The 27,146-nt window shown below is 41.1% G+C and overlaps 1 protein-coding gene across 4 annotated transcripts in view; it reads right to left on the reverse strand.

The window, feature by feature from the left end:
• Nucleotides 1-27,146, reverse strand: part of LOC140197375 (major histocompatibility complex class I-related gene protein-like) — a 181,769-nt gene that overhangs the window by 86,936 nt on the left and 67,687 nt on the right. For 3 of the 4 annotated variants that reach the window (XM_072257331.1, XM_072257328.1, XM_072257332.1), the window contains one exon: nt 24,100-24,799. In XM_072257331.1, the coding sequence (XP_072113432.1) occupies nt 24,759-24,799 (41 nt within the window). In that variant the 3' untranslated portion in view covers nt 24,100-24,758. Of the gene's footprint in view, nt 1-24,099; nt 24,800-27,146 lie in introns of those variants that run through there. The other variant, XM_072257330.1, reaches the window with a different exon arrangement.

A 27,146-nucleotide genomic window follows, 5' to 3' on the forward strand; every position in this document is an offset into this window, starting at 1 on the left:
TACGTTTTATCAGAATTGCACACGCTTGTGTGGACTGTGTAATCCTTTTTTCCGTTGAAGAATATATATCCACAAAAGTTTCCTCTGACTGTTGTGCATATTTCTAAAGTTCACTATTTCTCTTCGCCTTTTTGTCCAAGATTGTGTTAATCTAAACTCAATCGAGTGTACATTATGTTTTTTGAAACGTTTCTTTTTCGCCCTTACTTTTCATTGTTATTTTTCCAGATCGGTTTCAGACTAAGATATTATGCCAACAGAATACAGTACGTTTATACAGGTATACCTAAAGTGCTTATTGCCTTTGTTATATGGTTACTTTTCACCTCTATTTGGCGAGGTTTTCTTAAGCATTGAAGTAAATTCTGTCACAACAGTTTCCTTTATCCCACTATGATCTACTTCTTTTGGCTTACTGATATCCAAGACATTTATATGTTTCCTATTAATCCATCGGTTTTATGGTACCGTACTGCTATGTTTTGTATTCCATTTGTTCTATTACACCTTTTATTAGGTTTAATGTTCTGCATTTATCCAGTCCAAGTCCATTTTTATATCTTTCGAAAATAGTTTTACCATTAGAATGAATTGCATTAGTTTATTAATGAAGGAACATCTAAATACAAGTCATCCAGGTGTAGATTATGAAAATGATGATGAAGATGATGAATATTGTTTTATTCATTTTTTCTCAGTTCAAACTTGTCAATCCTGAGGTACGAGTATAGACAAGCACACTCATTTCTCAATAGCTAGAAACTTTTGGACTATTCTAATGGTATGTTATATTTAGATTAGATTATGAGGACCCTCGGTCCTCGTTTATAGTCATTTATAAATGCATGCATTTAAAAAAATTGATACAAAGTTCCTCCATAATGATATCACAAGAAAAACACCGGAGAAACCAAGACTACAACTTACAAAACCACATAATTATAACATACAGTTAAAACAGTGCAAAGCAAGACCATAATTTGATAAAGAGTAGACCATGGGCACAGTAAAGAAAAAGTCTTAAAGTTTCGATAGCCTCATCATCTCACGCAGGCGGCAGAAGGGAGAAACTCTCCCTGCCATGAACCTCCAAGCACCGCAAACTTGCCGATGCAGCACCATTGGACTCTGAGTCCGTCCGAAGACTTCGAGCCTCTGACACAGTCTATCCCAGCACCATCCTCTGCTGAGCGCTTCGACCCTGCACCGGCCGCCGAGCAACAAGCAAACCGAGAAGTCGGGGCCCTCCCCTCCGGAGATTCTGGACCATACAGTAGCAGCAGCAGCGAAGCAGGCATTAAAGAAATTTCACCAGATGTTCCTCCGTGCTCTCACGACCGTCTCCATCAAATCAGGATTGTGCACGGCACCCTACTTGACAAATAACAGACATCACCACTGGAGTGGCTGCTGTGAGCTGCTTCGCGCCGCCACCTTCTCCTCCCTCCGCTATTCTGATGATATGCTTAGACATTGCTATGTAGTTCAAAATGTTTAATGCTATTAAATAGTTTTGGGATGATATCGGTTGCAGATATTACAATCGGGACATAGTACACGCCTTGTGTGCTCCATAATCTTTCGATATTCTCTTTTGATTCAACACATTTTTGATGTTTTTCAGTTATAGTTTTCTGTATATTGTGTGTGTTCGAAATGGTAATATCTATTAAGTAAGTTGTTATTTTTTGTTGATCCTGTAGTATTATATCCGGACGGTTATAATGGATTCTTTCACTTGTAATGGCAGGTTATTATTATTATTATTATTGTTGTTGCTGTTGTTGTTAATATCATCATCACTGTTGTTGTTATTATTATCATCACTATCATCATCATTTGCTTTCGTATTTGATATATGTTGTTTTAATCATAACGTCCAGGTGGTAATCAGATCATTGTCACAAAACCTCACTTCTTGTTCGCAAGATGGTGCCGGGCACAAAGAGAACCGCTAATTGAGATGAAAGCACTTTACTTTAGTTTCTAGAGGCATTACGTCCAGGATTGTAAATTGTTGATGGTTCAACTTGTCCTCACTTACTACCCCAATAGCCTCCACATCCAGCATATAATGTGGCAAGTCCCCAAATAATCCTTCCAGGTGAGCCGACAATTCACCAGCGAGTCTGTTGGAGTCATCTACTCTACCCGGTGCTCCTGGTGTGGCCTCCTGTGAATCAGTGAAACATGACGTAGATTGAAAAACTGCTTCACAAGGTACCTTTGTTCCATCCGCCACAAAAAGCGGGATCTCCCGGAGCCTACCCATTTCAGTTCTATTTTCCATTCCCATTCCGATGTGTCAGTCCATTTCCTCCTCCACTCCCGCGATGGGGCCACTTTCAGGTCGGAGGAGCAACGCCTCATCTTCCGTCTGGGAAGCCTCGAACTTGTTGGCATGAGCAAAAATTTCTCATTCTTCTGGTATTCGCCCCCTTCCTTCACTATTCCCCATTCCAGTTTCCATTTCTCACGTTATTTACTTACCTACTTGTGGCGCTGCTCCTCCTCCTTTTATTTTATGGCCTTCTGTCTTCTCCTGTCAGCTGCCCCTTCGTCAACCCTATATCTCTTTCACCCATCCAGTTCCCAGCACTTTATTTCATCCCTACTCCTTTCCCGTTTTCACTTAGCACCGACCGCCTTCTGCTTCTTCCTCCCCTCCCATGACCTTGTTACATTGATTTCTCCTATTTCTTTCCAGTACTGAAGAAGGGGTTTGGCCCGAAGCGTCGTCTGTTTACACTTTTCCACACATGTTTACTGGCTGCTGAGATCATCCAGCATTTTGTGTGGGTTGCTCGAAATGAAAAGGAATTTCCTCAGCCAGAGTGTGGTGAATCTGTGGAATTCCTTGCTACTCTTGGCTGTGGAGGCGAAGTTATTGGATATGTTTAAGGCAGATGCTTGTACCTCGGGACATGAAGGTATAAGGGGAGAAGGCTGATGACTGGTAAGAAAGAAAATAAATCAGCGGACCAGACTTGATCGGCAAAATGGCTTTATTCTCTTATAGTCTTATGGTCAATATTTAGCCCACCGCTGGCATAAGGTTCACTGTGAACAAGCACCATTTGTTAACTTTCTGAAACAAAGGAACAGCATTTGGTCTCCAATTCTCTGGTGCTACCTCTGTGGTTTAAATGAAGTAACGGTCGACGTTAACGCCACACTAATATCTTCCATCTCTTCCCCTACTAACCTGGGGTATCCCGTCCAGCACCGTGGAATTCTCCTTCTGATTTTTTGTTTCCTAAAAGCTCTAAAATTGTCTCTTTCTTAAATTCGATATTCCCCAGGACATTCGGTACTTCCACGCTGACCACATCTTCTGCAAGGAACTCGCTAGTGAGCTTTAAACCAAATTATTTATTCAGGACCTCTTCTATCCTCTCCGACTGCAATCACATGTTTCCCTCTTTAATCCTGATCCGCCCTTGCTTCATTTGTTTTAACTTCCTTTTCTGCACGTATGTACGTATGGAAAGCCCTGGAAATTTTGTTAATGCTAATCATCATGATCTGGTCATGTGCCCTGAAGATTTTGACATGATCTCATGATAATTATGCGATCGACTTTGGACAGTCAAGTCGAAGATTAAGATACAAAGTAGATAGTATGTATCACAGTGAGGCGTGGAGAACGGAACCAAATGTAAGACACAGACACTGAAGTACTAGGAACAGGACAGGGATGCAGGACCTGGGCTAGGACATGGACAAGAAAATGGGAAACTGGACAAGGAACTATGAACTAGGTGCCTAGATTGGGCTCCAAGCCAGAGACTGGAAAAGGACCCAGAACCTGGGTCTTGCCTCAGGCTCGGGCCCCAGAACCAGGCAAGGACATGACTTAACTACAGGACGGGAGGATGGGGTCTTGAGGCCTGAGCTTGGTGACAGGCTGGGGTCCTGAGGCCTGAGCTTGGTGACAGGCTGGGGTCCTGAGGCCTGAGCTTGGTGACAGGCTGGGGTCCTGAGGCCTGAGCTTGGTGACAGGCTGGGGTCCTGAGGCCTGAGCTTGGTGACAGGCTGGGGTCCTGAGGCCTGAGCTTGGTGACAGGCTGGGGTCCTGAGGCCTGAGCTTGGAGACAGGCTGGGGGCTTGCGTCTTGAGGCTGCAGGCTGGGGGCTTGCGTCTTGAGGCTGCAGGCTGGGGGCTTGGGTCTTGAGACTGCAGGCTGGGGGCTTGGGTCTTGAGGCTGCAGGCTGGGGGCTGGGGCCTTGGAATGCGGAGGCTGATAACTTGGAGCTGGAACTCGGAGACAGAGTGGGAACTGTACATCAAACATAGAGCCGGGACTTATCTTACGAAAAGCTGGTCTCCTCTTTAACACGACACCAAGGTGGGACAGGCCCATCCGTCGGGTAACGGCAGAACGGCCGGCCTTACCCAACAGAGGCAAAGACAAGACAAGACAAGACAGATCCAACCCCCGCCGGGTAACGGCGAAACGGTCTGACTTACCCACGGAGGCGAAGACAAGAAGCTACAAACACCAAGGAACGACAGACAGTTCCATCTCCACATTGGGGTTGCTCCGGGTCGCAGTTACGGCCAGCAACCTCGGCTGGCTACGGAAACAGCTGGATCCCTACCTAGCTCGGAGTGGGTGACGGCCAGTCAACTGGCCCAGGAAACGGACGAATCCATACCGCAAACACACCTCCGACTACTGATAGCAGGGCTCCATGAGGCGATGGTTACCGACGCAGCCTAAAGATGGCAAGTCACCGCTCTAGCCTTCCACCGGCAGGTTGCTCCCAGGGAATCTTGACAAGGCAAACCAGCAGCCCACACCCGACCCCAAGGCAACTTATTTTCCAAGCCATGGGAATCAGGTGCTTATGATTAACCCAACCAAAACAAAGAACAGCTGGAAGACCCGGAGTCCTGAGTCCACGGACCGGACCGTGAACCGGAATGCGGACATCACGGACCGGACCATGGCAGTATGACCTTTTGGAATACTGATGTACTCGGGAATTTGAGGGTCAAACTATAGATTCGCCCAATGTGGGAAAAGTAGTGAAAAAAAAAGTCCTTAATCAATCTGAGATACTAGAAAATCGAGAAGCAACGTTGTTGTTCCACAGAACATTTGTTGAAACATATTCGGAGTAAATCACAAATAAGAGAAGATCTGTATATTTGGAGTAAAATGTGCATTCTTCCGTTTGCATTATAGGGAGGATATAAAGGCTATAGAAAGCATTCACAGGAAATCCATCAGAATTTTGGTGGGATTACTGATCATGAGTCATGAGAAGTGCTCGACCAATTAGTTTCTTTGCTCTGAGCCTTTAAAAACTAATGTTGAACGGATAGTAGTTTACAAAATCGCTTGTGGATTAATCAATCTATATTTTATTTTCTGATTGGTATTGCAAATACCAGGATGCATCCATTTATTCTGCCAGTAATACATTTAAAGGGTGATCGTGGTATTTTTTTTTCAACTCAGACAATGTGACGTGCCTGGAAATTACCCATATGCGATGAGGTTGAAACTATTAAAACAGAAACTTCTAAAGCATTTTTAACAATACAGAAAGGGCAGATAACTGTCTGACTTGTCAGTTCATGCGGATTAGTTTGCATTGGTAGCTTTGTTACCCTGTTATTGTGTTTTTGAGTTCTATGCTTTATGATTACTTATCTGCCCTCCCTTCGTAAATCAGATATTTTATGACACTGAAGTGATCCTTCAGGCTGTTCTGTCTGAAATGAATCTGTTTAAATTCTTTATTTCAACTCAGAGAACACATTGCTCGCATTGTTTCACTGATTATTTTTGTGTAACAGAAAACAATAATAAATTTCATGAAATTTCAGCAATGGACAACACGCCACACAATAAGACATTAAGAGAATCATTTCCGTTCTGTTTAAATGTGCTAACTTTATCAACTTTACACATAGGTAGCTAAGTGCTAAACAACCACACAATGCTCCCATAAGTTACCAGTACAGAAAAAAAGTACATATTTTATCTTATTCTTCAATTCCTCCCTAAACTTTTTCTGAGATATTGCATAAATGAAGGTGTTTGTACACGCGCTCAGGCACCGTAACATGTAGCCAGAATTTTCTGCAATTGCGAAAGAGTTGAACGTATCTCTTTTCATAAACTGGGTGTCTGTAAACTGTACGTAAATGAAACATGCCAGATTTACCAACCATAAGAGAACAAAATTGGCAGATATTGCAATTAGGAGAATAATCGATTTCCTTCTGTTACCAGATTCTTGATCATTCTGACAACTCTCCTTGTTGCTTGCTCGTAGTTTGCTTCTGACTCTGTTGGACATTACAATGTTCTTTATGGTTATAGAATTAAGAATAATAATGGACAGATACGGTGTAAATGGGGTTATTGCTGTTTCTATCCATAAGTACGCAATCCAGGAGGGTCTGGTGTAGAAACTTGCTTTCATGAAACATGACCATGGCATCTGGTTAATTATACGCCGAGGTTCAAATATAAAATAAATCGGAATATTTTGTATGATGCCGAAAATAAACACGATTGCTATAACCTTCGATGCATTCTTGGGAGTACAATATTTTGTTCGTAATGACTGACAGGAAATAGAAATAAATCGATCAAATGTGAAAGCGACAGTTAACCATACAGAAAAATCAAGAGAAATATACATCATTTGTATAATGAGACTACAAATAGGCGTGTAATTGAGGAACGAATATGGAAAATACGCTTCTTTCAGTTCATTCAACATTACATTACTTGTCAAAACCATTAGGTCAGCTACTGCCATCCATACCAGGTACATGATGATGCATCTGGAGAGACCGCATTTTCCAGATGTCAGGATGACAATTGCAACCAAATTAGCTGCCAAAAAAGAAAATATATTACTTTAGCAACGCAAATCAGTCGAGAATCTACTGCGTTCGGTTGTCATAATTTTTCGCCAGTGTTTATTTTTAATTTTTACCGATTCAGTGCTAATGAATTAACTTCAACAATATTGAAACAATATTGAAAAATGATGGCTAATATATTCTCATATTTTGTTCTAGAACCGAAATTCATAATTGGCTGTGCGGTGTACTTAAGAAAACAACAAAACGTGGAAAAATCATTTTCGTAGCAAATGTTAAAGATTTGTTCTCCATCTCTACCCCCGCAATCGATATTGTCAACATTTTCTTCGATTTAAGAAGTCCCAGTTTGCTGTGTTCCCGTCTGTCTAAACATACTGTATTTAACCAGGCTTAGAGACATCCATTTTCTTTTAACAGTGTTGGAATTTATTTTAAAAACCTGATTGCATCGCACTTTGTCTCCAGTGTTACACCAAATTTGATATCAGAAATCCACTGCCATCAATTATTTCTGAATAAAAGCAATGCAGTTTTGAATGGACTGAGTGGTTATCTTTTGAAATACATTGGTTTCCAGTCTCGAAGGGGAATGTGTACTTTAATGTATTACCAAAAAGTGAATACAATATCCTGACATCTTAATATTTATTCAACTATCGTCCCCGTGAATCTGTTACATTCTGATAAATATTTACAGGAAGTGGCTCAAATCACTTAGCAAATATGAATATACGTGAAAAACCTTCCTTCATGTGATCCCCATATACATTTATTTTGTATATATTAAAACGCAATTATAGTTAGAATGTCGCAATTCCACAGTTTGTTAAACTTATCACCTAGTTGGAAGTTTTCGTTGTATCTGACCGGTTAAGCTTGTGTTACTATTTTTTTTCAAATAGTAATGCAATGTAAATCTATCCGGTATCACAAAGTTGTTTTGAGTAATAGCTCAGGTTTCATCAAATTGAAAATATTAGTTACTGCCAGGTGTATGCGTTAATCAGCTGCATTGCATGATTAAGATCGAACGTATTGAGTATTAAAATGAAAGAGGAATCACCGCCTTACAGGTTAGTTTCTACCATGACTTCGGAAATTGAAATTAGAAACTCACCTTAACGCTACGCACAATAATTAGTTAGGCACGGGATATTGACTTTCCCATAGGCAGAAAGTATTCACTGGCGTGTAAAGAAAACACGAAAAATGTACGAAATACTGCAGTCTTAAATCAATCCTTCATTTGAAGCGTGAAATCCGCCCTTCATAGAGCAGACTCTTATTTGGTAGGAGCGGAAACATGTTGCAGTTTGGACATGAATAAAATGAAATACATCATTTCGCCCGTTCATAAATACTTTCACATGTTTTCATTTTGCTCTGTCAATGCAGTGTTTAAACTACCTAGAAACGATATTAATCAAATATCGCTGTGATGATTGTACGTTCTAGTGTCAATTGTTTGGCGACAATTAAGTATAAAGTATAAAGTACTACCGAACCATTTACTCTTTGATGATAGCCAGTCAATGTAATTTATATATCGGAATGGCGTTAGCTGTAGCATTCCAAAGGAATTGAAAAACTCTTTTTCATCGACAGTTTTGTCGTTGATTGATACTGTCGAAAGTGATGCATGTTAAAATACATTTTTATAAACAACTTACCTGGAATCCCAATTGCGCCAAGCATTGGATAGTAAATTGCTTTTATCTGTTGGATTATATGTTTGTCCATAATCATAAAGAAGCTATGTTTCTGTACAGTCCAACAACTACACGAACATCGCAATTTTTAAATTTGCTGTTACTTATGTTTCAGAGGACCTTCCAATGGGAATTGTCACATACGAGATTGAGATTACTATGATACATCAATTGCGCAATGCTTTCTGCAGGCATATGAACACGGTTAGATTGATAAGCTGTACACAGGTATTTCATCATTTTCATTTGACAACAAATGAGAACTGATGGTGTATCCAAATATTAGTTGAACATACCTTCACGGCATGATCTGTGGAGTAAAGGAAATTTGTTTTACTTTCGTTGTACCAAGTATTGTTCTCCGCCGCATTTTATGTCTGCCATGTATCACTGATACCTAAGTTCTGAAGCGTAATTTATCACATAATGTTAAACAGCAATAAAAATAAATCACTCGAATACTGTGGCGCACGTTGAAAATTTCTCAGATATGTTTAAGAAACGCTATCCTTGAAAAACACACTAAAGCGACAAACAAGCATATAAAAAAAGAGAACTATTTAAAAGGGTTATATTCGTTTGCAGATGCATGCATATGATAATGCAGATGGAATAAACAATGATCTTTTAAGAATTGGTAGATTCTGACGCTGTATCGCATGACTGGAAAATTGGAAATATTACTCCGCTATTTAAGAAGGGTAGAAGGCAGCAGAAAGGAATCTAAAGTCTTGTTATCTTGACATCAGTGGTTGGGAAGTTGTTGGAATCGATTATTAGGGATGGGATTACGGAGTACCCGGAGGCACATGATACGATAGGCCAAAACCATCATGGGTTCCTGAAAGGAAACTCCTGCCTAACTAACTACTACAATTTTTTGAGGAAGTTACAAGCAGGGTAGACCAAAGAGATGCAGTGGATGCGGTGTACTTGGCTCTTCAGAAGGCTTTTGACAAGGTGCCGCACATGAGGCTGCTGAGCAAGATAAGTGCAAATAGAATTACTGGTGACTTACGAGCATGAGTGGAGCATTGGCTGATCGGCAAAAATATACAGAGTGGGAATAAAGAGATCCTATTCTGGCTGACTGCTGGTTTTCAGTGGAGTTCCACATGGATCGGTGTTGGGACCACTGCTGCTTACAATGATATTGTCAATATTAAACCGATCCGCAGTGCCAAAAAGGTTGGGGACCCCTGTCATAGCTGATTAAGTTTAAGTTCAAGAATAATTGTCATTCAACCATACGTGAGTACATATATGAGGATCATGTGCAATGTTAGTTTTGTAATTTCCAGTGAGGAATAGATATGTAATCAGATTAAGGGAATAAATAAAATAATACGGTTGTTGTCAAGGGCGATTTCATATGCGGTACTTTAAATTCGTTTTGTCCAGCAGCGTTTGTTAAATTGCGTTTAACAAAGACTTATTGTTTACTAAAGACATTTGGCTGCCCCCACTACCTCCAATCGCACAGTCATCTTACTGGAAGATTATTATCCCTCTCAACCCCATTTTCCTGCTTTTTTTCGACGGAGCATTTGACGCTCTTACTATTCATGAAACCTCCGCTTTCAGTATATCCAACGACTTACCATCCACAGCCGTTTGTGTGAATAAATTTCATGGTTTTCTCCCTTTTGGCTAAAGAAATTTCTCTTTATTTTTGTTCTAAGTGAATGTCCCCCAATTCTCGGCCTGTGTCCGGTGGTCCGAATACTCCTCCACTATAAGACTCATTCTCTCTCCATCCTCTCATTCACTTTACGATAGGTTTCAATGAGATTGCCCACCCCATTCTTCTGAGGTCCCGCGAGTACAGGCCCAGAGACAGAAAATGGTCCTCATATGTTAACCCATTCATTCCCGCAATCATTCTCATAAGCTGCTGTAGACACCTTCCAATGTCAGCACATTTTTCCTAATAAATTTAAGTGACCATTCTGCTAATTTGACGATGTCTGTCTGCAGAATCTCTGCTTCCTCAACACTACCTGCTGTGCCACCTATCTTCGGATCATCGGGAAACTTGGTAATAAAGCCACAATGCTAGCATCCAAATTATTACATAGAAAACATGGAAAACGTAGAAAATAGGTGCAGGAGTAGGCCATTCGGCCCTTCGAGCCTGCATCGCCATTCAGTATGATCATGGCTGATCATCCAATTCAGAACCCTGTACCAGCCTTCCCCCCATACCCCCGATCTCTTTAGCCACAAGGGCAATATCTAACTCCCTCTTAAATATAGCCAATGAACTGGCCTCAACTGTTTCCTGTGGCAGAGATTTCCACAGATTCACCTCTCTCTGTGCGAAGAGGTTTTTCCTAATCTCGGTCCTAAAAGGCTTCCCCTTTATCCTCAAACTGTGACCCCTCGTTCTGGACTTCCCCAACATCGGGAACAATCTTCCTGCATCTAGCCTGTCCAATCCCTTTAGGATTTCATACGTTTCAATAAGATCCCCCGTCACATCTTCTAAATTCCAACGAGTATACGCCTAGTTGATCCAGTCTTTCCTCATATGAAAGTCCTGCCATCCCAGGATTCAATCTGCTGAACCTTCTTTGTACTCCCTCTATGGCAAGGATGTCTTTCCTCAGATTAGGGGACCAAAACTGCACACAATACTCCAGGTGTGGTCTCACCAAGGCCTTGTACAACTGCAGTAGTACCTCCCTGCTCCTGTACTCGAATCCTCTTGCTATAAATGCCAGCATACCATTCGCCTTTTTCACTGCCTGCTGTATCTGCAGGCCCACTTTCAATGACTGATGTATAAGGACACCCAGGTCTCGTTGCATCTCCACTTTTCCTAATTGGCCACCATTCACATAATAATCTGTTTTCCTGTTTTTGCCACCAAAGTGAATAACCTCACATTCATCCACATTAAATTGCATCTGTCATGACTTTGCCCACTCATCTAACCTATCCAAGTCACCCTGCATCCTCTTAGCATCCTCCTCACAGCTAACACTGCCACCCAGCTTCGTGTCATCCGCAAACTTGGAGATGCTGCATTTAATTCCCTCATCTAAGTCATTAATATATATTGTAAACAACTGGGGTCCCAGCACTGAGCCTTGCGGTACCCCACTAGTTACTGCCTGCCATTCTGAAAAGGTCCCTTTTATTCCCACCCTTTGCTTCCTGTCTGCCAACCAATTCTCTATCCACATCAATACCTTACCCCCAATACCGTGTGCTTTAAGTTTGCACACTAATCTCCTGTGTGGGGCCTTGTCAAAAGCCTTTTGAAAATCCAAATATAACACATCCACTGGTTCTCCCCTATCCACTCTACTACTTACATCCTCAAAAAATTCTATGAGATTCGTCAGACATGATTTTCCTTTCACAAATCCATGCTGACTTTGTCCGATCATTTCACCGCTTTCCAAATGTGCTGTTATCACATCTTTGATAACTGACGCTAGCATTTTCCCCACCACCGATGTTAGGCTAACCAGTCTATAATTCCCCGGTTTCTCTCTCCCTCCTTTTTTAAAAAGTAGGGTTACATTAGTCACCGTCCAATCCTCAGGAACTAGTCCAGAATCTACAGAGTTTTGAAAAATTATCACTAATGCATCCACTATTTCTTGGGCTACCTCCTTAAACACTCTGGGATGCAGACCATCTGGCCTTGGGGATTTATCTGCCTTTAATCCCTTCAATTTTCCTAACACCACTTACCTACTAAATGTATTTCCCTCAGTTCCTCCATCTCACTGGACCCTCTGTCCCCTACTATTTCCGGAAAATTGTTTATGTCCTCCTTATTGAAGACAGAACCAAAGTAGTTATTCAATTGGTCTGCCATATCCTTGCTCCCCATAATCAATTCACCTGTTCCTGTTTGTCAGGGACCTACATTTGTCTTTACCAATCTTTTTCTTTTCACATATCTATAAAAGCTTTTACAGTCAGTTTTTATGTTCCCTGCCAGTTTTCTCTCATAATCCTTTTTCCCTTTCCTAATTAAGCCCTTTGTCCTCCTCTGCTGGACTCTGAATTTCTCCCAGTCCTCAGGTGAGCCACTTTTTCTGGCTAATTTGTATGTTTCTTCTTTGGAATTGATACTATCCCTAATTTCCCTTGTCAGCCACGGGTGCACTACCTTCACTGATTTATTCTTTTGCCAAGCTGGGATAAACAATTGTTGTAGTTCATCCATGCGATCTTTAAATGCTTGCCATTGCATAACCACCGTCAACCCTTTAAGTGTCATTTGCCAGTCTATCTTAGCTAATTCACGTCTCATACCTTCAAAGTTACCCTTCTTTAAGTTCAGAACCTTGGTTTCTGAATTAATGATGTCACTCTCCATCTTAATGAAGAATTCCACCATATTATGGTCACTCTTACCCAAGGGGCCTCTCACGACAAGATTGCTAATTAACCCTTCCTCATTGCTCAATACCCAGTCTAGAATAGCCTGCTCTCTAGTTGGTTCCTCAACATGTTGGTTCAAAAAACCATCCCACATACATTCCAAGAAATCCTCTTCCTCAGGACCCTTACCAATTTGGTTCACCCAATCTATATGGAGATTGAAGTCACCCATTATGACTGCTGTTCCTTTATTGCACGCATTTCTAATTTCCTGTTTAATACCACCCCCAACCTCACTACTACTGTTAGGTGGCCTGTACACAACTCCCACCGGAGTTTTCTGCCCCTTAGTGTTATGCAGCTCTACCCATACCAATTCCACATCCTCCCGGCTAATGTCCTGCCTTTCTATTGCGTTAATCTCCTCTCTAACCAGCAATACTACCCCATCTCCTTTTCTTTCATGTCTATCCCTCCTGAATATTGAATATCCCTGAATGTTGAGCTCCCAACCTTGGTCACCCTGGAGCCATGTCTCTGTGATCCCAACTATATCATATTCATTAATAACAATCTGCACTTTTAATTCATCCACCTTGTTACGAATGCTCCTTGCATTGACACACAAAGCCTTCAGGCTCGCTTTTACAACACTCTTAGCCCTTATACAATTATGTTGAAAAGTTGCCCTTTTTGATTTTTGCCCTGGATTTGCCGGCCTGCCACTTTTACTTTTCACCTTACTACTTTTTGCTTCTACCCTCATTCTACACCCCTCTGTCTCTCTGCACTTGTTCCCATCCCCCTGTTGTGAATTAACCTCCTCTCTCCTAGCCTCTTTAATTTCATTCCCACCCGCCAACCATTCTAGTTTAAAGTCACCTCAGTAGCCCTCGCAAATCTCCCCGCCAGGATATTGGTCCCCTAGGATTCAAGTATAACCCGTCCTTTTTGTACAGGTCACACCTGCACCAAAAGAGGTCCCAATGATCCAAAAACTTGAATCCTTGCCCCCTGCTCCAATCCCTCAGCCACGCATTTATCCTTCATCTCATTACATTCCTACTCTCACTGTCGCGTGGCACAGGCAGTAATCCCGAGATTACTAATTTTGCGGTCCGTTTTGTCAACTCCCTTCCTAACTCCCTGTATTCTCCTTTCAGGACCTCTTCCCTTTTCCTACCTATGTCATTGTTACCTATATGTACCACGACCTCTGGCTCCTTACCCTCCCACTTCAGGATATCTTGAACGCGATCAGAAATATCCCGGACCCTGGCATCATGGAGGCAAACTACCATCCGGGTCTCTGGACCGCGTCCACAGAATCGCCTATCTGACCCCCTTACTATCGAGTCCCCTATTACAACTGCCCTCATCTTCCTTTCCCCACCCTTCTGAGCTACTGGGCCGGACTCTGTGCCGGAGGCACGGCCACTGTCGCTTGCCACAGGTAAGCCGTCCCTCCCAACAGTACTCAAACAGGAGTACCTATTGTCAGGGGGCCAGCCACCGGGATACTCTCTATTACCTGACTCTTCCCCTTCCCTCTCCTAACCGTGACCCACTTGTCTGCCTCCCGTGGCCCCGAAGTGACCACCTGCCTGTAACTCCTCTCTATCAACTCCTCACTCTCCCTGACCAGACGAAGGTCATCGAGCTGCAGCTGCAGTTCCCTAACGCGGTCCCTCAGGAGTTGCATCTCGGCGCACCTGGCGCAGATGTGGTCGTCCGGGAGGCTTGGAGACATATTACGTGAAAAGAAGCGGTCTGTACACCAAGCTCTGAGGAATATAACTCGTCACAGTCAGGCAACCAGAGAGCTTGTTCATAATGTTGCTTCCTCGTTTACTGATTCGGTAGAAGTTTTACTGCTCGATTTTTGCGCATTTTGAACCATCTGGGTAGTTTTAACGTTGGACTGCGGTACTGAACAAGAGCATTTGCAACAAGAAGAGTATTTTCGTTTCATTAAAAATAACAGGCAGTTGGCTATTAATTCTAACAAACGGAGTGATGTTCGGGAAGTGTTCCAGAGAAGTTGATGTTAACATCGCAATACTGTACTTTATACTTTTCTAAAGTCATGATTATAAATTAGCAGCCAATCCTCAATAAGATGGCAGATCATTGAATCGCCAGCGAGAATGCTGACTATTTGGCAATATTGCCTGAGTTTGATACATGGATTTATCTTCATGCAAATTAAAGTGACCGCCAAGTGAAATTGGCCGCTGACAATCGTTGAATCCACTTTTGACATAAATGAATTTCTTCCCTTATACAAATAAAAGAATGTTAAACGAAGTATGAAGGGCTTAGACTAAAAGCTTTAAATGAAGGTTTGACTGAGGTATTTATTCTTGTGTATTCAAACAGTCAATTTATGATTTTCTGCATTTACAGATAGTCTTCGGCAATTGTTATTCTATCTCGTGGGAAGCGCAGTCATTCAAAATGCATCACTCATTATCATTCGTCGGCTGTGCAAATCCAGGGAACACAATGTCTGGCCCCGCCAAACCTGTAAGATTGAGGCACGAGCCCACCCCAAAAACCCCTGTTCGTGTGGATGCTGCCTGATTCGTTACCCTGTTACAGATAAGTATCACAAAATAACAGACAGTACACCCCACACAATTTTTTTTTTTAAAAAAAGCTTTATACTTCTTAATTTGACTAAAGGTTTAGTAACGAAAGAACAAAACAAGAAAAGGGCCCATTTGAATGAAACAGTCTAATGTGTACAAATTGGAGTTCACGGTTTCACTTCGCCGATCCTCCTTCAATCTCAGCCCGGGCTTCGTCGAATCACAGCCCCGCTCCGGGTCGAACCCTACGACCTCTTCTCCCGGGCGTCTTCTCTCTTCATCTCCATAACAAAAGCCCCAAAACCAACCTTAAATTCTTCTATCTCTTATCTTCAACAGTAACCCAAACAGGCAGCTTGCACTGAACAGCACAAATTAAATACAGAGTAGCATAACAGTAACGAAATATGAACCAGGGCATTACAGTTGCAATGGCTGTGGAAGATCGACTGGTGATAACAACACTTGCTGTAATATTATATGAGGTGAATGATGTTATGTTTTGTAAGTTCAAAACATTAAACTAATTCAAAGGAAGACAAAGGAGTACGAAAAAAGTGGGTGCAGCTTCGTCTTTAAGTGGTTCCCTCGTATATCCGGTAATAGCGTGATGACGTATGCAATTAATGTATTTATACATATAATCCATAATGAATTATTTAAACGAACAGGAAAGTTTAATCCACCACGATATACTCGAGATTACGCAAGAATAACTAAAATATTAAATACACAACAAATAGCGTGTTTTCCATGTGCAGCCTCAAGATCACTATTTTTTTCAGCCTTAGATTGCTCCATGTGATCGATTGATTACCATTTGTTGACAGAACCTGAGAACACTCTACAGTATTACGCTGAGGAAACTGCAGCTGTGGTTATAATGATTAAAGTTGGATTTAGTTTCGTACAAAATATGCCAATTAACTTTGAAAATGAACACTTGGGAACTTATTCGCAATGCTCTCTGGTTTTGCAAAGAGGTCTCATCCGTATAGTTTACCAACATAGATTGCATACTTTCTTTTAGACATCGCCTTAACAACTTTTGAGCCATTTTCATTGGCTGTGCTCTTTAATGCTCTGACCATCCAGCATATATTATGGGGCAATAAGCTCAGAAAGTGACATGAGGAGACAGAATTAGGTAAGCTTGCAATGGTCCACAGTATATGAACCGCAGGAATTCGATGATATTACTTCTCTCTATCTCTAGCTGTTTTACTCTGTTTTGGCTGGTAACATCTATGCAGAATTTCCAGAGATTTAGGGTACGCTCACAGATTGTAATGATTTAATCGATATCATGGAACATATTGTGCATATGCTTCAGTGTCTCAGTTCGTATACGGATTTACTTTAAGTGATGGCTCGGGTTAAATTGAGAAAAAAAAACATTGGTGAAAGCTATTAAAAACCCCTTCAATTTATTTTTCAAACCGTGGGAATAAAGTTGAAGTAGAACGTAATCCATCTTCAGATTTGAGATCGAGTCTCATTAATGATATTTCAGTACAAATTCTTTCTCACGTGTTCATAATGAAATTGTTTCAACAAAGCTAATACAGATACAGAATTGGGACTTTTTAAAATTATCTGTAGGGCATTTCAGAAGTAGTTAAATAGGCATCCGTTAGTCTCATGAGACCATGGATTTGCGCCTTCGAAGGTTTCCCCGGCAGTTGCCTATGCTGCGAGTCTCCCCTCTCCACGCCACCGATGTTGTCTAAGGGAAGGGCACCGGTGTCATTGCAGAGCAATGTGTGGTTAACTGCCTTGCTCAAGGACACAACACGCTGCCTCAGCTGAGGCTTGAATTAGCGACTGTCAGATCACTAGACCGACGCCTTATCCAGCTGGCCACGTGAAGTAGTTATCAGCGCATTATTTCATGTTGAAATCCCATCTATAGGGACTGTAGCAATGGGCGTCGCAAATTTCATGCTGTCAAAATTGACTCTATTTAAACGACGTCAGTAAGCATAATATTTTCATTATGCTTACTGACGTCACACTTAAAATAGTCAAACACAACTGAAAAACTTTCCGTCTATCCTGTCACAAAAAAAAGTACAGGATGCTGCCAAAGGGTCTCAGCCCGAAAAGGCGACTGCATTTTTTCCCATAGATGCTGCCTGGCCTGCTTAAGTCCTCCGGTATTGCCATGTACCCTGCTCCTACTCCTGTTCTCTTTCTCTTCTCAACCAAAACCATCGTGATAAAGGGTTAAACAAGTTAAATGATGAACACCATTACAATCTCAAGCTGGTGTCAATGCATTTTATAAAATATCTTTGCCAGAGCATAGAATATAGACCATAGAATATCAATCTTCCATCTTCTTATTTAAATAAAAGAGCTTTCAGATTTTTTCCTCAGGGTTCCACATGCTACGCTTATTCAGAAAGACAGAAGGCATGGGATCCAGGGAAGTTTGGCCAGGTGGATTCAGAATTGGCTTGCCTGTAGAAGGCAGAAGGTCATGGTGGAGGGAGTACATTCAGATTGGAGGATTGTGACTAGTGATGTCCCGCAAGGATCTGTTCTGGGACATCTACTTTTCGTGATTTTTATTAACGACCTGGATGTTGGGGTAGAAGGGTGGGTTGGCAAGTTTGCAAATGACACAAAGGTTGGTGGTGTTGTAGATAGTGTAGAGGATTGTTGTAGACTGCAGAGAGACATTGATAGGATGCAGAAATGGGCTGAGAAGTGACAGATGGCATTCAACCCAGAGAAGTGTGAGGTGGTACACTTTGGACAGACAAACTCCAAGGCAGAGTACAAAGTAAATGGAAGGATACTTGGTACTGTGGAGGAGTAGAAGGATATGGGGGTACATGTCAACAGATCCCTGAAAGTTTCCTCACAGGTAGATAGGGTAGTTAAGAAAGCTTATGGGGTGTTAGCTTTCATAAGTCGAGGGACAGAGCTTAAGAGTTGCGATGTAATGATGCAGCTCTATAAAACTCTGGTTGGGCCACACTCTGAGTGCTGTGTCCAGTTCTGGTCACCTCATTATAGGAAGGATGTGGAAGCATTGGAAAGGGTACAGAGGAGATTTACCAGGATGCTGCCTCGTTTAGACTGTATGGATTATGATCGGAGATTAAGGAAGCTAGGGCTTTACTCTTTGGAAAGGAGGAGGATGAGTGGAGACATGATAGAGGTGTACAAGATAATAAGAGGAATAGATAGAGTGGATAGCCAGCTTTTCTCCAGGGCACCACTGCTCAATACAAGAGGACATGGCTCTAAGGCAAGGGGTTGGAAGTTCAAGGGGGATATTAGAGGAAGGTTGTTTTTTTTTAATATATATATAATATTATACTCAGAGTGGTTGGTGCATGGAACGCACTGCCTGAGTCAGTGGTGGAGGCAAATGCACTAGTGAAGTTCAAGAGACTATGAGACAGGTATATGGAGGAATTTAAGGTGGGGGGGGGTAATATGAGAGGCAGTGTTTGAGGGTCGGCACAGCATTGTGGGTTGAAGGGCCTGTAATGTGCTGTGCTGTTGTTCTATGTTCTATGTTATTTTAATCCTGTGTTTATTTGAAACATAGGAAATTGGATTATTGGTTAATTTCACAGTGCAAACTGTTTCTTTTCAATACACAGATCTATTTCCAGAATTATATTAATTGTTACCACACCTTCTGTAACAAAATACATTAAAAGTTGTAACCATGTATAAACCAATAGATCATTTCACAAGTTCCCCTTAGGCTTGCTGGCATGAACAAATTGATATCCACCTTGGCTTTTGCCTTCACGTGTGCTGATACTCTGTTTCCTATACCAGGCCTATGTGTTACCTGACTTTCTGGCTTATTTAAGTAATCTATATAGTTGCATAAGTGATTGGCCACATAAACTGTGTCCACAAAAAGCCGTTTAATTTTGCTTTGCATTAAGTGTACAAGAATATATTGCCCATTCCCTGTTGGCTTTAATAAAGGGGTCACAGGTTTCATGATTGAACCTCAGGGAAGTTCTGGTGAAGGAACTCAAAAGGTTTTGAAGAAGTTTCATACAAAATGGGATGAACAATATATCTCTAAATCAGGATGTCAATTTGGAGGAAATTCAACAGGTGAGATTGTTCAGAGTGGTAAATTTCAAAGCAAATGGCCAAAGTTCATTATATGGAAAGGAAGCTATTTCCATCAGCCAGAAAACAGACAGACTGAGGTCATTCATTCATGAATGTTTATTTGAGAGACAGAAATAGCAGAGACTGAGCATGTACGTGACGCACACTACTCTGATATTTTGGTACTCCAGGACACACGTGGAGCAACACAGATTCTCTAAGCCACAGCATACTTTTTTTTTTCCTTTGTGATTTTACATGATATTATAATAAATTTTCCAGCAAACCAGAGGAGAGTGGGGGCTGGTTTAAAGAAAGAATGGGAAATGAGGCATTGTTGAGATCATGATAGCACGGGAATACAGATCATAGAGTTCAAAGACAGTGGATTAAGAGAAATCTGTGAATTTAAAGTATATTCAAAAAACAACCTACTGCCCAAAATCCAAATAATTGAGATGTCCAGATGTATGTATATTAGATTATTGGAGTGTTCTTATATTTATTTAGCTAATTATTTCTCTTTTAAGTGCAATTGCAGGAAAACATTGTTTAGTTTAATGTAATCAAGTATTCTCTGGTCATTTCTTGCTCCAATCCTATTCTGATTCCATTGCAGTGGAACAAATACTACTCACTGCTTCCCATGCTCTAACTCCATGAAGTAAAATTTCCATTCCAATATTACTAAATTACATTGTGGTCTTTGCCTTGTCACTTCTAAACTGAAAATCTAATTATTCATGTATCTTTGTCCTTTTTATGCCAAATCATGGTCATTACCACCAAAATAACACTCTGGACTGCAGCTTACATGATAAAACTGTCCAGACTCTCTGGCTTATGAATTTTTCATACATTTATGTAAACAGTTTTTCTTGTATGTATTTTAAGAAATCAGCACCATAATGTTTGGCACTAACTTTGCCCCAGATAATACGAAGCTGAAATCCTCAACAACTACTTATTATGAAGCATTTTTGAGCTGTAACTATGTACAAGAATTCCTGCTTCAATTTATCTTTGATTATAAATTATGATGAATGTCAGGTACTAAATAATAATAACAACAGGACTCCTGTGACACAAGCAGAGGCCATTCAACCTAACAAGTCTCTGCCTACTCTCTTCTGGAGCATCTCACCAATTCCACCGCTTGGCCCATCACCATAATCCTGCATTTCTTTTCTTACAATATGTTCATCTAATTCTCCTTTAAAGAACACAATGATACACCATCCACCACAACTACAAGCAATACATTCCAAGTTACCATAACACACTGCATGGAAATGTTATTCCTCGTTATTATTGTTGTGTTATTCTTTTTCTTCATGACTATTAGCCCTCACCCTCTCCACAAAAGCTTAAAATGATTTAAGTAGATGCATATGATCACTGTAACACATACAAATGCTGGAAAAACTCAGCAGGTAGCAGGACAGTGAAAATGCTGTATAACATGGAAAAGTATGAAACCATCCAATTTAGTTGCATTAACAGCTAGTCACATTATTAACTGAACTAAAACAAACTCTCAAAAAATGAATATCCACAATTCATGGAAAATGTGCATGGGTCTTCATAGCAAAATTCAAGCCTTGGAAGAGTAATACCTTTCTGCAGATGTTTGTTGATTCTGAGTTATGCCTTGAATGTTGTTTGCAAGCTTGGTTTCCAAATTTGCAGAAAGACTACCTTGCTATGCAACACGCGCAGTGAAGGCTTATTAGATACATGGGCTGGAAGGATTGAAGGGAGATGAGCTAAATTAGGGTTATACTGTATTTGAGACATACTTGAAGAAGATTAGATCTGATAAAAGACCCACAAAATTCTAAGAGCTGAATAAACTAGATGCAGTAAGGATATCGGGGCACCTCACAGCCCAGCATTCATAATCTAAAGGCAAGTAGTCAGGTATGTAGTTCTGAGTCAGAGAGACATATTTTCTCCCTAAGAATAAATCCATTGACCTTTCTGTTGTGTTTGTTTGACTGCTAATTCATCAGTGATTGTTTTGCCCCCACAGTAACTATGAAGAACGAGAATTTTGTAGCAGCATCTATAATTCATACTTCTGCTAAGAAATTCAAACAGAGATTTTACCAAACAATCAATCATTGTCGACTTCTACATATTAATTGACAATATATTCTGTTTCCACATGTGAGATTGATCCACTATAACAAATGCAAGTAGACCTTTTGGAAAATACAGCTTAATGCATTTTTTATTCAAAATATTCATGCTCAGAGTTGTAATCTCAAGGTATATTCTACAGAAAGGGGAATCACAAGAACAGCACCAATAATCAGAATGTTTTAGCCTTGGTACTGAAACACTTGTTTTCTCGGCTGTGTAAGTCTTGACAGGACAACTTCTGGCCCCACCAACATGTGAGATTAATGCACAAGTTCCCCACCACTCCTGCACACCCCCTGTGAGTGCCGATGGTGTGTAATTCGCTACCAATTAATGCCACAAAATAACAAACAGTACACTGATTAAAGGAATTATATTTATGAATCTTAATTATAGGGTTAGTAAAGAATAATGAAAAGAGAAGAACCCATTCTAATTAAACAGTCAATTGTGCACAAGTTGGAGCTCATCTTGATCTTCTGTCACTCATGCGCTGTGCCTTCGGTAATATGTGAAAACACACACCACCTTCTGAACATTGCTCACAATCAATCTCGAACAAATGGGTCTCCCACCGGATTGTATGCCCTGACTGGTTCTCCCCTGCGTCTTCTCTCTTCACCTCTTCTCGAACTAAAGCCCAAGACCAACCTTACTGTCCCTCACCAAGAAAGAATATCCCACTCTTTGGATGGCACACATTCCACCTCATCCCTTATCTTCAACAATAACCCAAAGAGTTTGAAAGCAGAAGAAACAGCTCTTACAAAGCTGCTAAATGAAATAGATGCAGCATAACAGTAAAGATGAGAAGCAGGGCACTACACTCTCCCCCCACCACAAATAGTCAGGTCTGGATGATTTTGAAATAATTTGTCATCCATTCTTTGATAATGGCATTTTCAAAGGAATTTTGTGATGTCAGAACCTCCAATCCATTTGTAAATGGTAGTGACATATCTTGCTAGGAGGGTAGTCGCAATTCTCTCTTCCACCAGTATAACATAGGTCAGCCTATGTGGGAGTTTCCCGAATCTTTGTGACCTCCATAACCCATCGTCTACAACTTCAGTTTCAGACATTCCCTGGGATACTTCTGGTCTACATGGCAATGCATCCCATCTATTACTCGTGCTATCTGGCAACTCAGATCCCTCTGCCACTTGGCTGAGATCAGCTTCATTCCTGTTTACATTAGAGCCCAGTTCCTCTCCAGGTTCCAGCTGCAAACCTGCCTGCCCATAGAGAGACCCCTGATTTCACCTGCCTCAGCAAGAGAAAGGTTTGGAAACGTTTTCTTGATTAGTCAAGAGTTAGCAAAAGGCAGCATATACCACATCCCAATTTTCTCATCCTCCCAATCCACATCCCATTCAGGGGCTGGATTCTTCCTGCTGCTGATCCTACAGTGTCTCCATGTAGCTGCAGAGTACTCTTACTAGGTGTAGGGTCCAGGTCAAGCTTTGGGTTAGAAGGTGGTACGGATGGAGAATTTTAACAGACCAATTCCCATCCTTTGGTTTCACCCAGAAAACTGACACATTTGGCATCTGATTCTCCACTACATAGGGCATAGCCACCCAGCAGGCAGCCAACTTATGCTTCCCAGGTTGCCTCAGATTTGACTCGGTCTCCAGGCATGAGGTGGGAGAACCAAACTTTTTGATCATACACCCTTTTCCCCTTCAGGTGTGGGCTTCATTCCTGAGAACAGGCTGAGCCTAGAATAACTGCAACTTTGAACCTGGCCATTTTGTCATTTATTCGCAAGGGAGGTGAGTCCTGCTACCAACTCAGAATGCTCAGCCCTCTCCAGAAGACACATTGGATCCTTTACAACAGGCCACTCCTTCCGCTTGCTCTGCAGTAACAAGAACAGCTTGTTTTTAAAGCCTCCGCCCTCAGTTGTGGAAAACTCTGCTTCTGATTCAACATGCTCGCCTTTACTCCCCTCTTCCAGAAAGTATGGACAGCCGATAGCACCCCCACTCCCGGGGCCACAATAGTACCAGGGCAGTTCTACTGCCGTTGGGTCAGTGCTAGTCCAAACTAAAACAAAGCCTTTGCAAGCCCTGTTATCTAATCTTCGCTCCACCACTGCAGCATCCATAACCGTGCATTGCAATCATTTTAACGACCAATAGTTTAACACAGACTTAGACATACAAGCCACTTGATCAATGCTCAGGGCAATGACACTGCATGCAACATAATCGATCCCAGATGAGCCCCCCCCAATGAAACACTGATTTCCTCGACTGTATAAGTCCAGGGAAGACAGGCTCCAGCCCCAGCAAACATGTGAGATTGAGTTGCAAGCCTGCCTCCCCCACCACCCCCAAACCCCCCGTTTGTGTGGATGCTGTGTGACTCCCTACCCTGTTACATATTAATGCCATGAAATAACAGACAGCACGCTGCATACAATTAAAGTAAACATCTATGAATCTTAACTAAAGGGATAGTAAAGAATACGTAAAAGAAAAGGGCCTATTCTCATTAAACAGTCAAATGTGCACAAGTTGGAGCTCATCTTGAACTTCTCTGTCACTCACATGCTGGGCTCTTGGTTAATGTGAAGCACACACCACCTTCCAAATGTTGCTCACAACCCATCTCGAACAAATGGGTCTCCCAACGGATCATATGCTACGACCGGTCCTCCCCAGCATCTTCTTTCTTCACCTCCCCTCGAACAAAAGCCCAAGACAAGAAAAACCCCTCTCCAAGAAAAACCTTCCATTAATTGGATGGCCCACATTCCACATCATCCCTTTAATTCACCCAGTAACCCAGACAGGCTGAAAGCAAAGCATACTGCTCTTACAGAGCTGCTAAATGAAATACCTACAACATAACAGTAAAGGTGTGAACTAGGGCACTACAGTAATATTTTACACAAGAGCAGAACACAATTGACGAAAAAGTCTGCAATGTTCTGGAAGTTTACTTTAAATTGTTCCATATTCTTCAATTCCTACATTCCAACTTACATGTGAGATGTAGCTTGTTCAGCAACTGATCAGCAGTTCACATTCCGGTGTGCAGGAATGTTTTCATAATCTGAGGAGTGAAGCCAAATATTAGACAAGCTACAAACGTTAGACTAGAGCAAAACATTGAGAAAGATGACAGTTGCTTATCTCTTCTGATTTTCCTTCATCTCACATGTCACTATTAAAGTATTCATCTTCCTTTTATACTCTTAAGAGTTTAAATTAAATATTCAACAAACTTGTCTTTCCCCAACCCAAGGCAAAAGGAATAATGCCATGAAAATTATATAAATTGTTTGAAGTGATTTACAATCTACAATATTGTAAATAAATTAAAACAGCACAATCACACAGCCAGGCCTAAATAATAGACAGTTCTATGAAATATGGAGAATTTAACTGAGTGTCAACCTGTAATGATCTTAATCAGATCTCAATATCTCATTCCATTTGTTTGGTGGGTTGTACTTGAATACTAGCTTCACTCCTATACATTTTTGTCGGCTTCACTATTTTGGCAATATCTGGTTTCAAGTCATCAATAAAAGTTGAATTCAAGGGTCAATGTAGTTGTCTTCGATATTTTTTATCATCTTTCTTGTAATATAGAAAATCGCTTGCAGTCACATCGCTCAAACATGAATTTTTCAGCTGATGCATAAGTATTTCAATAAAATTTGCACTTCACACATTCGATTTTATACTGCAGTATTCAATACAATGAACTTTAACACTAGGGTGAAAAGTGAGAGCCAATTCCTTGCCAATTTTGATTCCTATAAATTTCAATCCTGCAAATGACAAAGTGCTCATAGGCAAGAAATCACTAATAGAATTCACTGTTTCATCAGCATTAAATGTCTAACAATCTGGCACGCTCAAGACTTTGGCTACACTGGAGCAACTGATTTTCCAGACTATTGGATGCAACTTCAAACCCACATTTAATTCACATTTTGCAAAATGCTTTACAGTAGACAATGAAAGCAATGACGAATCTTGGCCCGAAACATTGTCTCTTTATTCATTTCCATGGATTCCACCAGATCGGCTGAGATCCTCCACCACATTGTGTGTGTTGGTCAATGAACCCAATGAGCTCAAAAGGGAGTAGGAAATATCAGAACACTCCTAACTCTTGAAACGTGTGAAAAATTTATCAGTGAGCCAAATTACAGGCTAGCAAGATTTCTGAACAACCATCTGCCAAATTTTCAGAGCTTCAGGACAAAACTTTTCAGAGCCAACATATGACTTGGCTCTCAGTCCAAGCTGCCATGAGTACAAGTCATTTTAGAGCTGTACCATAGATTACTGTAAATTAATTTCAGTCAGTAATAAAACTGCTGTTGGATTAAGGTCTTTGTAGTTTTAAATGCTTTTGTCTCCTTATATGTATTATAATCACCTCTTTGTTGTAAACCTCTAGTAAATTGCAGTTTATTCTTCTGTGGGCCCTGTCTCCAAAGCTGAGGTGTGATACAACTGGTACCTGCAAAAGCAGTTTTCTTATCTAAACTGGCCCAAAGCAGTTTCAGAATTAAAAAAGGATGTGTGTTCATGATCCTTTATTGCAGCCGGATCGAATTACAGTGAAATGGGTTTAAAACCAGGCAGCTACAGCTAAATTCACCTTATTACAATTACAGTTCCTTTGTAATTTACCTGCCTTGCTTACTAATGCTGTTTGACTCTATCTGACCTTCACCATGATGAACATTTAATAAGCCAGCTACAACCATAAGATTTATATCTCATTCCTGATTTCCAAGGAACTTTCCAGATCCAACAATGCCAAGCTGATACCTGTTGCATCTCTCAAATAAATTAGCAGACACAAAGTTTATAATTCTGCAACTAAGGAGACTGATCTTTAATTAAAACTCTTAAAAGCTGCACAGCATCTTCTTTGCACAACCCACTTTTTTTTATTCTGGAGCCTTCTCTCTTCTTTTCAGTCCAGAAGATAGGTCTCTGCCGAAAATGTTGGCAATTTATTCACTTCCTGACTTTTTCACACTATTCATACTATTTAATTTATTCACACTACCTGACTTGCTGAGTTCTTCCAGAATTTCGTGTTTTACCTTGGATTTCCAGCATCTGCAGATTTTCTTATGCTTACAATTTGCTAATTCACTGTGAAGTCTCAAGGGATGCCTATCCTGAAGGTGTTTAAACCTACTCTTCAATGGGAGTTCAGGAGACCCTCTCTAGCTACTTCCACTCTGTGATCTCTGCTCCCTTTGACTCTTTGACCATGTCATCATCCAAACTTGCTAGCACAGTCACATATCCTTCCCAGGCAGATTCCTTAATCTCCAGCCCTTTATCTTTCCCACCCATCTGACTCCACCTATCAAGTTCTAGCTAGCCTACCTCCACTCCCCCCAACCTTTTTATTCTGGCATCTT

The sequence above is a fragment of the Mobula birostris genome, chromosome 5, assembly GCF_030028105.1.
Source record: "Mobula birostris isolate sMobBir1 chromosome 5, sMobBir1.hap1, whole genome shotgun sequence".
NCBI classification, from domain to species: Eukaryota; Metazoa; Chordata; class Chondrichthyes; order Myliobatiformes; family Myliobatidae; genus Mobula; species Mobula birostris.